Below are 22,292 nucleotides of genomic sequence, written 5' to 3'. Positions count from 1 at the left end.
GTATTGTTATGGAATCTAAGTTTTGAAAAAAAACGTATGCAGTCAAGCCTCTCATTTTTCTGCATTCTATCTTTGGTATCATACCTAAAGTTTTTTTCTGTGGAAAGATCTTATAAATCATAACTCCAATATTTTCTTCTAGCACTTTCATAGTTTAATATTCAACAGTGTATTTGGACTCCATTTCCGTTAAGTGTGTAAAGTATGGTATCTGATTTCTTTGTCTCCCCTGAAAGTTAAGTAAATTAGTTCTCATTTCATGAATTTCAGTTTAGTTCAATTGATGATCCCTTATACAAAAGTTTAGGTAAACTTTTGCTATTCTTTTCATTATCATAGCATTAATGGAAATCAAGATTATATCTACCTTACTAACATCATTGTTTAAAAATTTTAAGGATATATTTTACTGGCTATAGTGGTATATACCTATATTCCCAGTATTTGAGAAGCTGAGGCAGTAGGATCATGGATTCCAGGCCTACCTGGTGTACATTGGCAAGATATCATGTCTTTTGTTTTCATTTTTAGAGACAAGGTCTCCATAGCCCAGGCTATTCTCAAACTTGCTATGTAGCCAAGGATGATCTTGAACTCTGGGTCCTCCTGCCTCTAACTTCTGAGTGTTAGGGTTACAGATATGTGTCACCACAGTTAGCGGTCCTAGACATGGAACCCAGAGAGAGATTCATGTGTGCTAGGCAAGTTTTCTTATCTATTAAACTATGAATCTCCAGCCTAAGATACCCTGTCTTCATAAAACAAAAACCAAAACAAGATATAGGGGAGGAGGGAAGGTATTGCTCTGTTCTCCTAATTTCTTTTTTTGTTTTTTCAGCTAAACTAGAATGAGAATGTGTGTTATTTATTTGGCAAATCCAAACCACTAATTAACAAAAGCTTAAAATAAAAATATCTCGAATGATCAACTCTGAAAATCATTATACCAACATATAGATTACATTAAACAAAGTACGGTAGTCTTTCCTTACCTCTCAGGTCATCTGAAGAATTGCACTAAAAGATAAAATCATAAACAGAAGAAAACATTGAAAAACTGTCTAAAATTAACTAGGGTAATGGTCACAACAAAGAAGAAATGGACTCAGTGTTCCTGCTTGATCCTATTTTGTAAAGTTTTTTTTTCTTTTTTTTTAATTAGATATTTTCTTTATATACATTTCAAATGCTATCCCAAAAGTTCCCTATACCCTCCCCCCACCTTGTTCCCCTACCCACCCACTCCCGCTTCTTGGCCTTGGCATTCCCCTGTACTGGGGCATATAAAGTTTGCAAGACCAAGGAGCCTCTCTTCCCAATGATGGCTGACTAGGCCATCTTCTGATACATATGCAGCTAGAGACACGAGCTCCGGGGTACTGGTTAGTTCATATTTTTGTTCCACCTATAGGGTTGCAGTTCCCCTCAGCTCCTTGGGTGCTTTCTCTAGCTTCTCCATTGGGGGCCCTGTGATCCATCCTATAGATGACTGTGAGCATCCACTTCTGTATTTGCCAGGCACTGGCATAGCCTCAATACCAGACAGCTATAACAGGGTCCCTTCAGCAAAATCTTTCTGGTATATGCAATAGTGTCTGGGTTTGTGGCTGATTATGGGATGGGTCCCCTGTTCTCCTAATTTCACAGGTGAGTGGCACAATAATTGTTAGGATCAAGCTAATGTCATAATTTTCACTAAGATTTTATCACATTTAAATAATAATTTGAATATGATTTATATCTATATTTATTCTCATCTAAGAATATTGTATGCATTATATGTAGAAAGTTTAGAAGTGGAAAGAACTACCTATAATATTCCAGACTTAAGAAGGATGATTGACCATCACAGCGATGCTATATGTTGCTTAGACTCTCACAACCATAGCAGGATTTCTGTTGAGATCAGGTAGCATTGGTACAAGGTGTGTCTGTGAGCTTGTGTTGCATAAACCTTCTTTTTTTAAAAAAAAAATTAATTTTATGTGTATTGGTGTGAGGGTGTCAGAGCCTCTGGAACTAGAGTTATAGAGAGTTGTGAGCTGCCATGTGGGTGCTGAGAAATGAACTCTAGTCCTCTGGAAGAGCAGCCAGTGCCCTTAACCGCTGAGCCATCTCTTCAGTCCCCACAAGCCTTCTTCCAGTGAGTGGCATTGTTGTTCAGAAAAGCTCGCAGCTCTAGTACTTTTCTTTTCTGTGGGTTCATATGGGAGCAGCTTTCCGTGGCTCACATGCCTGCTGCCTTACCAAACTGATAATCATTCCTTGCTGTCTTTAACCAGGGCTGTGGCTTCCCACCTTTGTCTGAGGGCTACCACCATGAGGAGCAGGATAAGGGGACTCCAGATTCTTCCTTGCTTCAGCTGTGGTCTCCAAATACACTGACTTGTGTGCTGTAGTTCTGCACAAGCTATTTCATGCATGGAAACATTCCTGTGTTCTCAGGCTGGAATATGTTGCAGATTGAAAATTCCAGTGTGGAATTCCAAACCACACGTGTGCTGTGACATTTTATGGCTGTCTTATGCTCTCTATTATTTCAGACTTTCATGTAGGAAAAGAGGGAGCAATGGAGCAAGTTAGTTGGCTGAGAGAACTTATACACTCATAAGTATTTGGCTGTTTGCAGGCATCAGCTAACAAGTGAACACTGTGTGGCTCGTGTGGTCTAGCTGTCCTTCTACCCACCTGTTATGGGAGGACTATTGATTCCTGCATGGAGGCTGGGCATTTCTGAGTGAAGCTCATTCAGAGATGAGCACTTGCCTGAAACTCCTGAGCCAGATATAGTGTTGGAGAGAAGAAAAGCCTTTGTATTGGCACTCATTGCAATTTCAGCCAACCTGTAGGCCTCTATGGATCTTCATGAATCACAATGCTTCTGGACAGGCAGCATTCCAATTTATCCTTGTCTGGCTGGCTATCTAGCACACGGGTTGCTCTCCACTAAAGCGGTAGGTGCAGGCAGCAGAGGAAGATGGTCTAAACCTCATAGGTTGCAGGGATCTCAAGAATGGCGACTACTGGCAGGTGTGGTTGTACATACATACTTATAAATCCCAGCACTGTGGAGACTAGAGGATTACTGAATGTTCAGTGCTGCTCTAGTCTTCACTGTTGATTCTGAGCCAGCCAGGACTACATATCAAGACCCTGCCTCAGTAAAGCAAAATAACCCCCCAAACAGTCTAGGGAGTGCAGCTCAGTTGTGCAATGTTTGCTCAGCCTGAGGTTTGATCCCTAGCACCATATAAACCAGGCATGATGATGATGCATGCCTATAATCCCAGCACTTTGGAAGTGGAACCAAGAGGGTCAGAAGTTCAAGGTCATCAAGGCTAGCCTGGGCTACACCAAACCTTGTCTCAAACAAACAAGCAAACAAACCCAAGCCTCCACAAACAACAAATGAATTCCCTAAAACACAGGCATGGTGACTAATAATCCCGTGACAGACAGCAGGTTTACAATGACTGTTGGCCTCAGCTGCTCCCTGGCACCACTGCAGCATTACTGAGTTTTTGAAAGGCAGGTGACTGCTTTGTTGGCCACTCTGATATTAGCTGACTTAGAGCTCTTGGACATGTTTCTTTCAAACATGGTGACTACTTGTTATCAGCTTGAACGGGAATGGTGGAAGAATGATTTCTTTCCCCTGAATTTGTCTCTGCTGATGCTCAACCCAATGGCACTTGGGCAGCCTGGGTCTTCAAGGTGCAAAATCTTTGACTTTACTAAGAACACCTGAGCTGTAACCACTGCATTCTGTCCAGTGGAGAATATTTACCATTCAGCACTTGGGAATTGTAGTAAGAATATTCTTTGGGTTTTAGAGCTGGTGAACTAAATTGTCAGCTACTTGGTTATCTCAGCTGAATGGCAGCAGTTCTAAAGGACTGTTTTCCCCTACATTTAGGCTTACAGTAGTTGGTTCAAGGGCATAGTCATCCTAGGGTAGTTTTTTTTTTTTCGTTTTTAAGAATAAATTGTTGAAAAGTGCATGTAAAATCAGGCCAGAGAGGTAACTTAGGGAGAAAAGATGCTTGCTAACCTGACAATCCGAGTTTGGTCCCCAGGATTCATCTGGTGGAAGGAGAGAAATGACTCCCACAAATTGTCCTCTGACCACCACACATGCATCCCCCCTCCAAAAAATGTAATTTAACAGTACATGCATGCATATTTTTAATTCAAGCATTCAACAGGTAGAGGAAGGCACAGCTCTGACTTTAAGTTGTCCCATGTCTGCTATTGAGTTCAGGCCAACCAGGGCTACATAGTGAGACTCTGTCTCACAAAAAAAGAAGGGGAAGGAGGAGGAAGACGAGGAGGAAAGAAAGAAAGGGAAAAAAGGAAGAAAGAAAGCCACCACCTCGGGGTGTAGTGGTTCACACCTATAATCCTAGCATTTGTGAGGTTGAGGTAGGTGAGTCACCACGGGTTTGAGGCCAACCTGAGCTAATTGTTTTGAAATACAAAACAAAACCTAAGAGCTTTGTTTTGAGGGTCCCACTTAAGAATACCCACATGCTCAGTAATTCTTGAGTCAAAATCAGAATGTAGTTGTATTTACAGCTAGTATTGATTTATGACAGTGATGCCGTATGCATATACATAGGAATCAGTCAGGGACAAGATGGAAGCAGAGTTTGTGCAAGGCCATTTGTAGGTTTCCTGGGCTCCCTTAATCCCTTAATCTCTTCTGTGATATCATCGAGTGCACCCTCATTCCAGCACGCAAGCATGCAAGTGTGTGTGTGTGTGTGTGTGTGTGTGTGTGTGTGTGTGTGTATGTGTATGTGTATGTGTGTGTGTGGTATTTCTACCCATAGATTTTATACTTGGAGTTGAGATGTTTCTATTAAGGGCCTGGTCACTCAGATATTCTCTGCCTAACATCTATCAAAATTCTAGACTCCCAGAAAGAAAGAAGTCTTCATCATAAATCACATTATACAAACAATTGTAGACTGCCCCCACCAAAAGCAACCTGATTCAAGTTAGTAGCAGAGAATTCATTCTGAAAGCCAACAGCTGCAGACTGACCCTATAAGCCTTTTGAAAGATGGCGGCTTCCAGGTTAATTTTTTTTGGGTATCTTCTCTACTTTCCTGGAAGAAGATTCCCTCCTTGATATCTGTAAGGAAATTGTGGAATGATGGTCAAAAATGTCACCATTAAAGTGGAAAAAAAAGATGATGTGTAGGCCATTGTCACTTTGATTGATTGATTTGGTGAAGCCCAGGTGGTTTCGGAAGATAGGCAGAGGGAAGTCTCTCTGCTAGCCCAGTATGCTGATGTGACAGATGAAGAGGATGAAGCAGATGGGAAAAATGATTCAGGTGCTTCAACAACAAACAGTTTCTGACAAATGTCTATTCTGAAACACAAATGTGGAAGATATTCTCAATGCTGAGAAACTGGAGGGAAGACTCACTTTGGGGTGTGTCCCAAAGGAGTAAGGAACAGGGCAAGATGCAGAGGGAGAAGGATAAACTAGCCAATCAGGAACGCAAGGAAAAGGAAAAGAAAAGGCATAGAGGAGGGAACACTAGCTATGAACTTGGGCTCACTCTGCCCCTTGAATTGATTGTGTATCTGTAAATTTAAGAGAACTGAGACTAATGTATTTACCAGATTTTCCTAAGGCTTTTTTGTTTACATGTTCAAAAGGAAAATCACAGTCACTTGAAACTATAAAATGTGCCATGCTCTGGTGGTGTGGGCAATCAATTATAGTTAGTATCTTTTGCAAAGATCTGGAGTTAGGGTAACCTTTCTATTTTAGTACTGAAATGCTGTGCTCTTCTGGCTGGCTGTTTCAAAAGGCCTCCCCTCATTTTGTATAATTAGCCAGATCCACAAAGCTAACATCCTGAAGGAAATATGACCATTCCTTCTGAGATAAGAAGACGTGCAAATTGCTTCTGAGGTAATATCTGCCTCAGAATGTAGTGGGCTTTTGTTTTGAAGCAGGGTTTCATTCTATAGTCCAGGCTGGCCTGGAACTTGTTGCAGTGTCCTTGTCTCAGCTTTAGAATTATGGGGATAAAGCACAGCACATGGCTTGTGGCAACAGTATTTTATGGCTGAGATATCTAATGAAGAGTCCCACCAAGATCCAGATTTTATAGGACATCAAACTAGGGAAGTGGAAAACGTTATTTGGGGTGAGATAGATCTAAGAATTTTTTTTTTTTTTGAGACAGGGTTTTTCTGTGTAGTCCTGGCTGTCCTGGAACTCACTCTGTAGATCAGGCTGGCCTCGAACTCAGAAATCCACCTGCCTCTGCCTCCTGAGTGCTGGGATTAAAGGGCTGCACCACCACACCCGGCTCCTAAGAATATTTTTTTAATATGTTGACTTGGGCTCAGGCTATAGTTATGTTGCGTGCTTGTTTGGCATTTACAAGGCTTTGGGATTGAGCCCCAGTATTAAAGAAATTTAAAAAAAAGTCCATGGGAGAAATATGTGTCTTTAAAATAGAGAGCTATGCATTTTTCATATCCTTTGTGACTTCAAGAAGGATGTGTCCGTTTGGGGTATAAGGGCATCATTGCTGGCTAGATTCATTTTTTTGTAATCACGATTTCCCTTGAATCTTCTTGATTTTAATCTTCATTTATCCTGAAGAGATGCCCAACCTTTTAACATTGTGACAGGACTTTTTTAAAAGCTGGCAAAAATCGTGTTTTAAAAGTACATTTATGATTTTGTATTAGGCTGAATTTACAGCTCTCTTCGACCAAGGTTGGACATGCCTACAATATGAGTATTAGAACCCAATGATTGCTGATTTAGAGAAACTGAAGGAATTACTCTTTTAGAGAAAAAACCTGGAAATTTTGCTAACACAGATACTTTAAAGTATATAGAGTTGGGGGTTAGCAAACTTACGAGGAAATGGAAAAGCTGCGAGAGTCAAGGGTAAGCAGAAATTCTGCAGGTCTACTTCTGTCCCAGCAGCATCCAGTTGTAAATGAAGTCCTCCTTTACTTGACTTTGGGCATCAGCTATGAAAAGCCTCAAGAGAACAATTTCTCTGATACAACACAATGATACTTATACCAGGGCTTAGAAGGTTACCATTTACAAGCCAAGTTTGGCCCAGTCTGTTTGTTTGTTTGTTTGTTTTTTGTTTTTTTCGAGACAGGGTTTCTCTGTAGCCCTGGCTGTCCTGGAACTCACTCTGTAGACCAGGCTGGCCTCGAACTCAGAAATCCACCTGCCTCTGCCTCCCGAGTGCTGGGATCAAAGGTGTGCGCCACCACTGCCAGGCCCATTTTTTTTGTTTTTTATGGGGCAAACTAAAATGATTTTTTTAAAAGATATTTTTTAAAAGATGATGATGTAAAGACATTTACGATTGAGATATGCAGTCTGTAAAATCTAATATTTAACTCTAGTATTTGGAGGAAGTTTGCTGACTTGTTTTTTGTGTCATTAGCTGCCTTTGTGCAGAAGAAGAAAAAACATGGTTAAGGAAAAGAGGTATGCCGTCTCTTTGTCCTAGAAGTACAGCATTGCAAAACTAACTGCTCTTTTTAAAAATAGACTTTATTTAAGCCAGGGGAAAAAAAGGGATAAAACTGGACTCTTAGGACAATTGAATAACATTTTTATTTTAGGTTTAGCACCTTGGAGCATGTTTCCAAACAACATTTACTAAGTTTTGTACAGAGAAATCATTTTTTTCATAGCAAAACAAGAGGCAGGGTGGTCTTAAAAATAATAGAGAAGGTACTTGTTGATGCACTCTATCCGCTTGACTGTTGCACACCAAACTCAAAAGTCAGAACTGCTTCATAATTAAAAGGGTCCTTAAAGGGAGTGTGTTACTGAATTCTGCCTCCTTCTGTTTCCGTATTCCCCCCAGACTGGACTCCTAGTGCAGTAACTCCATTGTCTTCTTCACAGTTGCCCTTGCTACGTAATTTTTTTGAGTGATGCTGAGGATTGAATCCAGCCAGGGCTCTATAAATTCCTTCCCCCGTTGGGATCAATCCCCAACTTACCATGACACCTTAGTCTTTGACTCCTGGAAGCAGTCAGCCAGAGAAGGAACCCGTCTCATTGATATTGTCTCTTTCTTTCTAAGTCACAGGCTGACTTCTAACCTGAGAAGAGTTACTTTATAATGTTACCCAAAAAATGGGGGAAAACACACGTAAGCGCAGCAACCTAATACTGTATTCATCCTATCTTTTAGCTTTGTAGGAAGGTCTAATGTATCCTAGACTAGCCTCTAACTCAATATGTAGCTGAAAATTGCCCTGAATTCTTCCCTCTAACTCCCTGGTGCTGAGATTGCAGGCTTATACTGCTATACTTGCTAAGTTGTGCTGAGGATTGAACCCAAGGCTCTGCCCATGCTAGGCAAGCATTGTATCATGCTCCAAGGAAATGTCTCTGAGCTTTCAGACCCTAAGCTCTAAAGTAGGGTCTTGCTGAATTCAAACCCAAGTCTTTGTTACTCAGTGCCCGTGACCTCATCTTTCTCTGCACTAGTTTCTTTGTAAAAAGTTTCTGTGGAGCCAGGCAGGTAGTTCTCTGTGAGTTCAGGAATACACAGGGATACATCTTGTCTCAAAAAGGGGGACTGGAAGCTGTGGATTAATGAGGCCTGGACTATACCCTAACAAAACACACCACATACAGTCCACCCATACAAGATAAAATTTCTTAGTTTACATGGTAGTAATGAAAATTAAGTTTCCCATTGCTAAATCATTTAGCATAGTGCTTGGTGTACGATAGGAACTTAATTGTTGTTGATGATGACGACGATGGTGATGATATTAATGTTATTAATTTTAACCTTAGTTCCAGTCACCTTCATCTTTTATCTACTGTGAAGCCTCCTGCTTGGACTTTCTGCCTCTAGTTTTTCTCCTCCTAATTCTAATCCATCTTCTGCCATTAGGATAGTCTTTCCACATGACTTTGGAGCTCAAAACCTTCAGTGGCTTACCTTGGCTTATGGGATAAAATGCACATCAATCCATACAGAACACCTTGAAGTCTCAAAAACTCTCCGGGGGGGGGGGGGGCGCTAATGCCTTTTCTCTCTATTGATAAGTATTCTGGGCTTGCTTAATGAGAGGGAATACAGATCTATATATCCTATTAGGATCATGGGGTTTGTGAAGGTGGGCTTGGGGCTGAGGGGCTACTGTACTTAGTACTCTCCCTTGGTCCCTCTAAGCCTTAGAGTTTAAGGCATGCCTGCCTCACTTTGCCTGCTATGAACCAGAGTCAGATGCACTCCCCTTCATCAGTGTGCTGTTCAGTTTCCAGTACTCTCTGAACTTTATGCTATGGGGGTGATTTTGATGGCAGAGTTGATGCTTTTGGATCTGCCATTCATTGGAGAGTTGTGTCCAAGTTGCCATTGCCTATCCTTAGGACTGCTGTGAAGAGTAATAGACATGAGGTGTGGTACCCTTTATCAAAAGACTGGTTTGCTCTTTGTCTTAGTCAGGGTTTCTATTCCTGCACAAACATCATGACCAAGAAGCAAGTTGGGGAGGAAAGGGTTTATTCAGCTTACACTTCCATACTGCTGTTCATCACTAAGGAAGTCAGGACTGGAACTCAAGCAGGTCAGGAAGCAGGAGATGATGCAGAGGCCATAGAGGGATGTTCTTTATTGGCTTGCTTCCCCTGGCTTGCTCAGCTTGCTCTCTTATAGAACCCCAGACTACCAGCCCAAGGATGGCACCACCCACAATGGGCCCTCCCACCCTTGGTCACTAATTGAAAAAATGCCCCTCAGCTGGATCTCATGGAGGCAGGTCCCCAACTGAAGCTCCTTTCTCTGTGATAACTCCAGCTGTGTCAAGTTGACACACAAAACCAGCCAGTACACCTTTTATTGGTACTCTCCTTTGTTACATTTCAAGCAAAAGGGAATTGGGAAAGAAAGCCCAACCTCTTTTGTTGTCGTTGTTTTGTATAGTTCTTTTCAACATCTTTTCATCTTCCATCCCCACCCCCGAGATAGTTTTGAATCCAACCCATACCTTGACGGTTTCTTTCCTCCCAGGTAGATTATTGTTAATAAGTCACATCTGAGTACTCCTTGGGGGGGGGGATTATGCATTGTTTAAAAGGTGCACTTTATAGATTGTGCTTCACAGTGGCATTGATTATATGGTTGACAGTCAGGGATGGAGTTCATAGTGTTACAGACTATTGTGCTTTTAAAGCCCTGCCTGGGTTATAGTCTCTTGTTTACTATGAGATGCAAAACTCATTTAGAGCATACTAAGTTTTTATTCCCTTGCTCTTGTGTTTTATGGCTTCCAGGGGCCTTTCAAGAAAGAAGGAAGTATAGCAATAACAATGCCTTGGGGAAAACTGGGCATGGCTGTGTGTTTGGAAAAGACACTTTTTCACATGAAATGGATTTTCATACCAAGTATTATAGGAGTGAAAACATGGTGGGAGTCCGAACTACGCCATGAAACTCATCTTTAAATTCTATTCACCTTGTTCTATTACTAGAGAAGACATGATTTAATGGTTGCTTCAGGGTAGCATAAAAAGGTAGAATATATGGAGTACCACACCCTTTCCCTGGTGTCTTGGGATGTTTTCATATACTGGCAATTATGAGGAGTCAGGAGTTGTTGACAGATAGGCTTGCCATTTGTTTTAAATCAATACTATAGACTAAAAACTTTTTCAAATGACAGAAGTGCTTTGTCAGCTGGTGGAGGGCTTGCGTAGTACGGATGAAGCCCTGGCTTCCATCCCCAGAACCACAGAAACCACGTTTGGTAGATCACACCTGCAGCCTAGCACTTAGGAGCTGGAGGCAGGAGGATCAGAAATTCAAGGTCACCCTTGACTATGGGGTTGGTTTGAGACCAACATGAGCTACAAAAAAACGGTCTCAAAACCAAGTAAACATGGAGACAATTGTGGTCAAGCCTTGAAAGTCAAAGTAGTGTCTCCTAGGATAGCAATTCCCACCTATATTGAAACTGGTGGGTTTTATTTTGCCACTGTGAGAACCCAGGCCTGAAGCAGAGAGGGCTGTGAGCAGGGCACCCCATCTTTGTGCCACTTGGAGGTGGAGGGCATCCCTCCTGCTTTCAAGTTACCCAAGTCCCCTTCCCCTGTTCTCTCACATAGCCTACTTCATGTATGTCCTGGTCTCTTGCCTTGGTCAAGTATTATAGATTACATTCGAACAAAGCCTGCTTCTTCTTAGTGCAAGACCTTCCACTCCCTTGGAAGCCTTTAAAAGATTCCTTGCTCGGATGATGGAAAGAAAGCTTCTTCCTTCAGATCCCCAGCAAAATGTCTTGAATAAAAGATGGCTTGTCTCAGCCCTCCCCTCCTCTCAAACTTGTTCTTTTCTTTCTCCTCGAACTGAACAATTATTAAAAGACATGAATCCATAAACTACTTTTTTTTTTAAAAGGGAGTTTTGGGAGACATGCTCATGAGAGATATTTGCTATGATTTCAATTCACCATACTTAGCAAGGCCCTTCAAACACTTTTTGAGGAAATAATGACAATCACAACTACCACAGTGATTGTAGTATTTTAGAAATCATTTATTAGTTTTTTAAAGTTTATTTAATACATTTTTATTTTGCATGTGTGCGTGCATGTCTTGAGAGGACAACTTTCAGGAGTCAGCCCTCTTCCTTTCACCAAGGGGTTCTTTGGATCGAACTCGGGTCTTCAAGGCTTGGCAGCATTCATCTTTCCCTGCTGAGCCATCTGGCTGGCCCCATTAGTTTCAAATCAATACTATCCATTAAAACTTTCTCAAATGATGGAAATGTTCAATAATCTGCCCTATTTAAAAACGGCAGTCATTAAGCACACATGGCTGTAAAGCACTTGAAGTGAAGCTACGGACGGGTACAAGGAAGGAAGCGAATCTTTAATTCCACTCCATTCAAATTGTTTTAATTTAATTTAAGTATTGCGGCTTGTACTTATATTGAAAAGTTTTAAAACTTTGCCTTCCTTAAAGGTAACAAGAGATACACATGTCTGTTTTGTGACACTTAATACATTTTAATATGCAAGACCCTGGTATTTAGCTGGGCATAGTGCTGGTTTTTACTACCATACTCATGAGGCTGAGGAGAAAGATGGTGAGTTTGAGGCTTTGTGAACTACACTGCGAAATCGTTTCTCATAGACAACAACAAAAGACTCTAATATGTATGTCTGTGTGCTATTCAAAAAGACAGGCTACTCTTAAAATTGAGCCAATATATCTTTAAAGTGAAATATACCTATGTGCATATCTAGCTTATGACTGACTCTTTACATTTGTTTTGTGTGAAACAAAAATAATCCCCTAAATTATATAGGGCCCAGAGTGTCTCTCATGTTTTCTAGTTTGTTGTAGGAGCCAGTGTTGTTTTGTGTTTATCTGATGACCCACATTTTATTTCTAGCACCTGTTTTTCTGCCTCCAGATGAATGCCCTAAATCAGCAAGTTTAGCAGTAATGCCTATTCTTATTTCGTTCTTGATGTTGTAGTTTATTGTCCTACCCACTCTCAGAACACTTAGGGGGAAAACTATTAACCTCAGCGATGAATCAACTCAAGCTGAGCCCCAATTTGCTTGGCTTAGGTTGTTCCATTTTAATGCATTGGCAGTCTGGGAAAGACAACCGTCAGCTAGGAAATGAGAGCTGGTGGGTTAGAGTTGACTCATCCAAGGCCAGTGCTAGGGAATTATCCTTGGTCCAGGAAATAATTTTTTCTTAAATTAATAATAACGTTAAACATTCTTTCTATGAAATAATTCATATGCCTAATGGTTTGTCCTTACTCTCTACATTTCCATAACCTTGAGAGGAAGTCATAGAACATGGAACCTCATGAATAGTAAAATTTATTCTTTTTTTTTTTTTTTTTTTGGTTTTGTTTTTTGGTTTTTCAAGACAGGGTTTTTCTGTGTAGTCCTGGCTGTCCTGGAACTCACTCTGTAGACCAGGCTGGCCTCGAACTCAGAAATCCACCTGCTTCTGCCTCCCGAGTGCTGGGATTAAAGGCGTGCGCCACCACACCCGGCAAATTTATTCTTATATAGTTTTTCAGACCAGGTTTGTTATAACGTATTTCTTTGATTTTTTTTTTTTTAATTAGTCAATTACTTTTGAGGTAGGCTTTCACTGTGGAGCCTGCAGTATCATGGAACTCACTATAGAGTCCAGGCTGGCCTCAAATTCATGGCATATCTTCCTTTATCAGTCATGTGAGTGCTGAGATTACAGGCCTCGTGCTAAGGATCGAAAGCAATCATTCTATTAACAGCTACATCCCTAGCCCCTGGGTCAACTTAAAAACAAACAAAGAAAGAACTAGAACAAGCTTTCACTCATTATAGAGCAGTGCAAGTGCTTTTCCCTAACTAAAAAGTATAGCTAGGAGATGTTGTTCAACTTTAGTAATCCAAATCATCATGGTCAAATTAATTAAAGCAAGCTTTTTTATTCATGTACATGAGCTGCCTCTCCCCAAGGTGAGGTTTGAGAGGTCAGCATTGGATGTGAGGAAGACAAGACTTTTATTTTGTAGCTTAGGGCGCGGAGGTTTTCAAATGGGGCATTTGGCAGGCAAAATAGGTGCGGTTACGGAGCAGAACATAAGGATAACAAGTTAGCCCCACCTGAAACAAAGACATGGTCTCAAGGTGGGCAGAACAAGGTAGGTAGTTATAGGTGGTCATCTAACCCTTTGAAACAAAGGAAGGGCTACAAGATGGTTATCAACAACTTTACGAAACAAAGACATGATCGTCATTCCTGGAACAGGCAGTACAGAACCATTTGTAGTTAAGGTTACAGGTGGGGCACAGCCTAATCCTTCAGAAACAGAGGTTTAATCATAAACAGGTGTAAACCTAGTTTGTCTTTACTATAAGATGGCTTTTAAGCCTAGATGGAGACAGGCTGGTTCTTCAGTGCCTCCCCACCTCTGCTATTTTGTCAGAAAGTCAAGAAAGAAAGTGAATAAACCAAACAGAAACTTTGATGATTCAGTGGATCTGTTTATTGATAATTACTCAGTACGTGTACAGTAGGATTGTTCTTTTCTAGTCTGTATCTGTAGACCTTCTCTGGTAGTTTCCCTCTTGTAAAAGAACAAAACTGAAATTTCACCAGTTAATGAATTCAGAATTTTATTGCTACCAGGTCAGCAGGTGCTTGGCCAAAGTTAGGGATGGGTCAGGCACGGAAGGGTTTCTGGTAATGTAATTGCTATAGATGAGTTGACTTATAGTAAAGTTTGTTGACTTGCTGGGTTATTTGAAACTGAATAAGGTAAGGAGAAACCCAAACAGAGCCCATGGCTCAGAGCAAAACTTCAATTGCAGACCTAGCTTACAGAGATGATGTATGGATTTGTCCTTTTGAAAAAAAACTATGCGTGACTGAAGGTAACCCAAACATCTCATATATTTCTTACCCTAAATTGATATATTATGCAGATTGTTTTTCAAACCCCCAGACATGAGGAATGTGAAAATGGAAAGCGTCGATGATTCTGACTATAAATCATAGTAATGATCCAAAGTGGTTAGGGTTTCAAGGTCAGTTAGAGAGTACTTTACCATGTCTGTGTGGACTGCTAGATGTTTCCTGGGTCTTGAGATAGCGTGCTTGTCTTCTGCCTAATTAGTGCCAACTTCAATCTCTGCGGAAGAAGTTGGCAGAAAGGACCATTTTTTTCACAGTGGGACTTCTGTGATGTTAAGTGCTGATGTTAAGCGCAGTACCTGCATATTGGGAGAAACTGTGGTTCTTAAACACTGAAAAGAAACTCAAGAGCTGCTCCACAACCCCATCCTCGCCTTTGACTAGGGAGCAGGAGTATACAGTTGTGTTTACCACTGTCTGCTTCTTTCTTGTCCCTGAGGGTGGGTGGGGAAGCAATCTCTGCCTTTATTCAGGTAAAGCTTCCGGTTGAGGCTTCCATTACAAAAGAGATTCATAATAGAAATGCATGACATAGTCAAGTCTGGTGGAACAGCATCCCAGTTGCTTGGAGAGGGTGAGACAGGAAAAGTGAACATTCAAGTCCAATCTGGGCAGTTTAGTGAGACTGAATTTCTTTCTGAAAAGAAAATAAACAGGAAGGTTGGGAAGAGAGTGATTCACGCCTGTACTCCCAGTACCTAGGAGGTAGAGTTGAGTTTCAGCTACAGGAGTATAAGAGACCTTGCTTCAAATAAACCAAATAAAGCAGGGATGTAGTTCAACAATACAATACTTGCCTACCATAGGCAAGGCCCTTCCATCCCCAGTACCAATCCAAACACCCTTCCCCAAAATACACATCTATTATATATCTATATATGTGTGTGTGTGTGTGTGTATATATATATATATATATATATATATATATATATATATATATGGCACAGGAGTCTTTTCAGGAAATAAAGACCCAAACAGAGAAACCTTATTTTGTTCTTTCTTTTGTTAATCACACAAGTCAAGAATAAGACCACTACCACAATTTAAAGCCATATTTTTTTTTAATATTTTTATTACATATTTTCCTCAATTACATTTCCAATACTATCCCAAAAGTCCCCCATAGCGCCCCCCACTTCCCTACCTACCCATTCCCATTCTTTTGGCCCTGGCATTCCCCTATATTGGGGCATATAAAGTTTGCAAGTCCAATGGGCCTCTCTTTCCATTGATGGCCGACTAGGCCATCTTTCGATACATATGCAGCTAGAGACAAGAGCTCCAGGGTTCTGGTTAGTACATCATGTTGTTCCAACAATAGGGTTGCAGATCCCTTTAGCTCCTTGGGTACTTTCTCTAGCTTCTCCATTGGGAGCCCTGTGATACATCCAATAGCTGACTGTGAACATCCACTCCTGTGTTTGCTAGGCCCCGGCATCGTCTCACAAGAGACAGCTATATTTGGGTCCTTTCAGCAAAATCTTGCTAGTGTATGCAATGGTGTCAGCGTTTAGAAGTTGATTATGGGACGGATCCCTGGATACGGCAGTCTCTAAATGGTCCATCCTTTCATCACAGCTACGAACTTTGTCTCTGTAACTCCTTCCCTGGGTGTTTTGTTCCCAATTCTAAGAAGGTGCACAATGTCCACACTTTGGTCTTCATTCTTCTTGAGTTTCATGCGTTTATCAAATTGTATCTTATATCTTGGATATCCTAAGTTTTGGGCTAATATCCACTTATCAATGAATACATATTGTGTGAGATCTTTTGTGATTGTGTTACTTCACTCAAGATGATGCCCTCCAGGTCCATCCATTTGGCTAGGAATTTCATAAATTCATTCTTTTTAATAGCTGAGTAGTACTCCATTGTGTAAATGTACCATAATTTCTGTATCCATTCCTCTGTTGAGGGACATCTGGGTTCTTTCCAGCTTCTGGCTATTATAAATAGGGCTGCTATGAACATAGTGGAGCATGTGTCCTTTTTACCGGTTGGGACATCTTCTGGATATATGCCCAGGAGAGGTATTGCTGGATCCTCCGGTAGTACTATGTCCAATTTTCTGAGGAACCGCCAGACTGATTTCCAGAGTGGTTGTACAAGCTTGCAATCCCACCAACAATGGAGGAGTGTTCCACTTTCTCCACATCCTCGCCAGCATCTGCTGTCACCTGAATTTTTGATCTTAGCCATTCTGACTGGTGTGAGGTGGAATCTCAGGGTTGTTTTGATTTGCATTTCCCTGATGATTAAGGATGTTGAACATTTTTTCAGGTGCTTCTCTGCCATTCGGTATTCCTCAGGTGAGAATTCTTTGTTCAGTTCTGAGCCCCATTTTTTAATGGGGTTATTTGACTTTCTGGAGTCCACCTTCTTGAGTTCTTTATATATATTGGATATTAGTCCCTTATCTGATTTAGGATAGGTGAAGATCCTTTCCCAATCTGTTGGTGGTTTTTTTGTCTTATTGATGGTGTCTTTAGCCTTGCAGAAGCTTTGTAGTTTCATGAGGTCCCACTTGTCAATTCTCGATCTTACAGCACAAGCCATTACTGTTCGATTCAGGAATTTTTCCCCTGTGCCCATATCTTCAAGGCTTTTCCCCACTTTCTCCTCTATAAGTTTCAGTGTCTCTGGTTTTATGTGAAGTTCCTTGATCCACTTAGACTTGACCTTAGTACAAGGAGATAGGAATGGATCGATTCGCATTCTTCTACATGTTAACAACCAGTTGTGCCAGCACCATTTGTTGAAAATGCTGTCTTTCTTCCACTGGATGTTTTTAGCTCCCTTGTCGAAGATCAAGTGACCATAGGTGTGTGGATTCATTTCTGGGTCTTCAATTCTATTCCATTGGTCTATTTGTCTGTCACTATACCAGTACCATGCAGTTTTTATCACAATTGCTCTGTAGTAGAGCTTTAGGTCCGGCATGGTGATTCCACCAGAGGTTCTTTTATCCTTGAGGAGAGTTTTTGCTATCCTAGGTTTTTTGTTATTCCAGATGAATTTGCAGATTGCACTTAAAGCCATATTTGAAGCAAGCTTAATTAAATACTGGGCAGGAGGATGGACTTTGGCCAGGACCACTCTAGGGTTCCCAGGAAATGGAAACAAGTCACATTTTGAAGGGGCTTAAAAAGACAAACTCCAGAATTCATTATATTTTCTGTCAGGTCAAATCAGGGGCAAGCATACATCCTGACATATTTCCAGCCTGTGTACCTCCTGTCTACATCCAATCAGGGGCAAGCACACATCCTGATGTACTTCCCTATCACATGTGATCAAGCACATAAGCATATCCAGTGCGGATGGGTCAGACAAATTTTTTGGAGGTGGTAGTAGCCTCCAACATTTCAGGAGATATCTGTTCTTGGGCCTACTGGTTAGAGGCATTTTTGTTTCATGGATCTCTTAGGCACAGTAATTAAAACCTAAAATGTAATTTTGGCTTTCACACTTTCTTTCTCCTTCCTTCTTCCCTCCCTCCCTCTCTCCCTCCCTCCCTCTATGTGTACATCAGAGGACAACTTTATGGAGTTGTTTCTTTGCCTTCACTTTTTATGTGACGTCTGGAGACTGAACTTAGGCCCTTAGGCCTGCACAGCAAGTACTTTCCCTGTTGAGTTATCTTGCTGACCTCTTTAGTGTTTTCTGTTAAATGATATCTGATAAACAGCTGGAGAGGCATGGAGAAATATAAATGGACAAACAGGATTTGATGTCAGGATAATTAGCTGGGAGAACTCAGCAAAGCTGACTTATTTAGCTGCTTTTGTGTCTTCAGAAATACCTTCCCTGTTTTAGGGAGTCATCTTTCATTTTAGGGTCTCATGATCTGCTTCATCGGAAGGTCAGATTACCTGTTTTAGGTCAGAAGATCAGATGAAAGCCCAAGAGACATTAACATATGATATTGTTATGGGGAGCCCACCAGAGAAGACCACTCAGACACAGTTTATAGCCAATTGAAAGTCTTTATTCCAGCTTCTGGGACCATTCTCAGGTATTCGGGACCCAAGTGTAGCCCAGAGATTTTCGAGTAAGAGGCTTTGGAAAACAAAAGTCCTGTCCTGTTATCTTGCTGGGCAGCTGCAGGGGGAGGTTTTGCACAAAGTAAGCAGTATAACCAAAACTAAGGTAAGCAGTTCTGTATGCTAGGGGAGGTTTACACAAGCAGGCTTAACAGAAGCCAAGATAAATCCTGGCCTAGGGTTCCTAGAATAGAGTTGGGTAATTTTCCATGGGAATTTCTATCATGGAGATCAAATTCTAGTTAAACCTAAAATGGCCTCATCAAGAATACAAGATGGAGGAACCTCTGAACTGTCTTGCCCTGCCTCACTATCTTAGATTCCTTCACTTTAAAATGTTCACTATGCCAAGGTGTCATATTTTAGAGTAGTATGTCCTGAACCCTCTCATTGCCAAAGAAAATGGTTGTCATTAGAGGGATGAAAAAAAAAAATCCAGCACAGAACTAATGAATTGGCTCATGACCTCGGGAAGAAATTGCCTTCAGCAGGAGTAGAATGAAGTGGTGCTCAGCCTCAGAGTGAGATTTAGCCCCAAGTCTAGACTGACATGAAATAACGGGATCCATCAACTATACTTTTCTTTCTCTAAAAACAAACGAACAAACAGACGGAAGGGTTCTGGCTGTGCTCTACTGGCTCCTTGCTTTTGGTCCCATGGTGAGGCAGAAAGAACATCATGATGGGGAGGGAACACATGGTTAAAGAAAACGGTTTACATCATGATGGCTAGGAGGCAGAGGGAGAAGGGCTGAAGTCCCAATAGCTCCAGAGTGACCTCATTTTCACCTGTCTCATTTCTTTCTTTCTTTTTTTTTTTAAATTTTGTGTGTGTGTGGTGGTGGGGGGCGGTTTGTGGGTGTGTGTGGTATGCATTCAATCACATGCCTGCCGCCATGCTGCGAGTGGACCCCAAAGAACAACGTTGGGAGTCAGTTATCTGGGAATCCAATGCAGGTCTGCTCTCGAGAACAAGTGCTTTAGTCCACTGAGCCATCTTGGTGGCCCTCTTTCTTTTTAAAATGTTTCAAGTTAAACACAAATTTAAGGTTTTCTTACAAGCATAGAGTGAATACTGAGAGTATTTCCGCTTTCTCTTGCCCCTCCCTCCCGTTAGTTATCTTTGTCTCCTTGGACAGTTTTACTTCTTTTCTGTCATATATACATGCATGATTTTATATTTCCTGTAAAATCATAGGAGTAACAAATAAGATAAAACATACAACATTTGTCTTTCTGAGACTGGGTTAATATCACTTCATGTGTTCATCTCCAGTTGCATCCATTTTCCTAAGGGTGTTATGACTCTTCCTTTCTCTCTCTCTCTCTCTCTCTCTCTCTCTCTCTCTCTCTCTCTCTCCCTCCCTCCCTCCCTCCCTCCCTCCCTCCCTCCCTCTCCCTCTCCTTCTTTCTGACGCAGGGTTTTACAATAGTCCAGGCTGGCCTAGAATTCTTTGGGAATCCTCCTGCCTTAGCTTAAGTGCTAGGAACCACTCCTGGCACCAGGCTTCATATGAAGTCAGTTTGCTAATAGAACTCCTCTAGTAAAAAACACATCACAGGCAGGCTGTAGAGCAGCCAAGGCTTTGTAGAAGTGAGCAGCTGATTGACACTCTTCATACTATATGTTTCCACCTATGAAACACATTCCTAAATTTTCCAGTGACTTGTGATGAAGGTAGGTGATCACTTTCTCTGAGCAAAGAACCATTGCATGTCATTGGACTCCAAAGTGATCATAGAATAGTCCTTAGTGTTTCCTCCACATGGATCATAATTATGGAACAGGTTTGGAGCTAAAACTTGAATAATTACTTGTGGCATTTTTGACCATCTTGCTGAGTGACTTTTCTTGTTAATCTAGTGATGGATACAGTGATGCCAGCGATGACAGCTTTCCAGAGGCAAAGCTTGCTGAACTGGATCTCAACTGAAGCTCTTTCTTGCCTCAGGAATAGCAGAAGCTACCTAAGAGGGTAAGAATTCATTGTTGGAAAGGTAGAACTGATTCCTAGAATTTGTTCTCTGACCTTCACACACATGCTATGGCCCAGTTGTGCTTACGCTGACTCTCTCTCACACACGTTTATACACATACATATTAGCAAAAAGATAAAATAGGGGGCTAGAGAAATGACTCAGTGACTTAAAGCACTGGCCAGAGAACCCAGGTTTGATTCCCAGCACCCAAGTGGTGTGGCCCATGACTACAATTCCAGTTCTAGGCTATTTGATTGATGCCTTCATCAATCAAAAGGCTATTTGATTGATGCCTCAGTGGGTACTAGGTACATACATGGCACACAGACATGCATATAGGCAAACACTCACCACATAAAATTAGTCCTTAAAAAGTTTTAAAAGTAAAGCTCAACAAAATTAAAAACGATCTGACTGAATGGGTCATAGGTCACTCATAGCAGAGCAGATTCTCTTGGCTTTGTATAAAGTAAGTTAATACTGGGCTGCAGGGCTGGGCCAGTGGTTAAGAGTACATGTGCATCTTGCAGATGGCCTGGGTTCAGTTCACAGCACCCACATTGCAGTTTACAATGAGCTGTAACTGTAGTTCCAGGGCATCTGATGCTCTCTTCCGACCTCAGACAGCACCAGGCACACTGTGTTGTATATACATACATGCAGTCAAAGCACACATAACACATGAAATAAGTCTGAAAATTAAAATTAAAAGATAGTATTGTTTCTTTGCAAGAAATGGCTAGAGATAGGATTGGTTTTAAAGGGCAGCTTATTTCCTCTGTTACTATATTCTGTATTCTGAGAGAGGACAGCATCATGGATAGTGTCACTAAGTTTATACTTGGAGACACATGTCACTTGGATGACTCTAGAGGTTATGGCAGACCTTGAGTTGATATGCAGGTATTTAGATGGAACAACTGCTTTTGAACAACTTGTCAAGAGCTCACTGCTCTGTTCAGTGGGGCAGTTGCACAGTGATAGAATGCTTGTCTGGCTTGCCTGGGGCCCAAGTTTAGTTCCCAAATTACAAAGCAAGAACAAAAGAACCACAAAGAGTTATGTCCCTCTATTGCGAGCTCTCGGTATATTGTTCTCTTTATCTGAGGGATAAGTGGGATGACATTATAGATGACGACCTTCAGGAACAAACTAAACTGTTGTAAAGATTAATAGGGATGATTTTAAAGGTGTGTATTATTCACTGTTTGATGTAACTAATACTTGCCTTTTTTTTTTTAAAGCCTCTGAAGTCATTATACGTAAGATGAAGGAATTGTCTGAAGAAACCACCACACTGTTCCCTAGACATGGGCTGTGAAGATTCAAAGAGAATCTGAAAATGTTTACTTCATGAAACAGAACCAAAGGGATCCTTTTCTTTTCCCTCCAGAGGCAGCCTGTAGTATTCACACATTTCTATACTTAATTAAACGCAATTCAGCAGCAATCCCGGGGCAGAAAGTGTTTTTGTGTTTTGTCCAGAACATAGTGAGTTCAAAGTGGTGAGCAGGAATGGGGGTTGGCGGGGGGGGGGGGGGGGACACTTTGCCTTCACAGTATTACATGGGTAAGGGGACGGGCATGTGCTGTAACCAAGTTTGGGTCTGTAGGTTAATATGGGAGTTAAGATTATTTCACGTTCTCGTTCTGTTTATTTCCAATACATCCATTTTCTCAAATATGAAATGTAAAGAGGATCTGAAAATTCAGGAATTAGGATAAGTTGGGCCGAGTTCCATCTCTTCAACCCACGCAGAGGAGCAAATCAGCTCCATAAGTCTTCTGACCCTAGCATGCTCACA

General features: G+C 41.3%; 1 protein-coding gene across 7 annotated transcripts in view; it reads left to right on the top strand.

Moving 5' to 3' along the window:
• Ctps2 (CTP synthase 2) overlaps positions 1-21,987 on the top strand; it is a 131,051-nt gene extending 109,064 nt beyond the window's left edge. For all 7 annotated transcript variants that reach the window (XM_021152651.3, XM_021152653.2, XM_021152656.3 and 4 more), the window contains 2 exons: positions 20,372-20,483; positions 21,732-21,987. In XM_021152651.3, the coding sequence (XP_021008310.1) occupies positions 20,372-20,441 (70 nt within the window). In that variant the 3' untranslated portion in view covers positions 20,442-20,483; positions 21,732-21,987. The remainder of the gene's footprint in view (positions 1-20,371; positions 20,484-21,731) is intronic.
• Positions 21,988-22,292: the final 305 nt, after the last annotated feature.

Source organism: Mus caroli, unplaced genomic scaffold (assembly GCF_978045245.1).
Source record: "Mus caroli unplaced genomic scaffold, Mus_caroli_1 scaffold_5, whole genome shotgun sequence".
Lineage (NCBI taxonomy): Eukaryota > Metazoa > Chordata > Mammalia > Rodentia > Muridae > Mus > Mus caroli.
The sequence above is the reverse complement of the archived record's forward strand: the minus strand, read 5'-3'. Positions and strand labels throughout refer to the sequence as shown.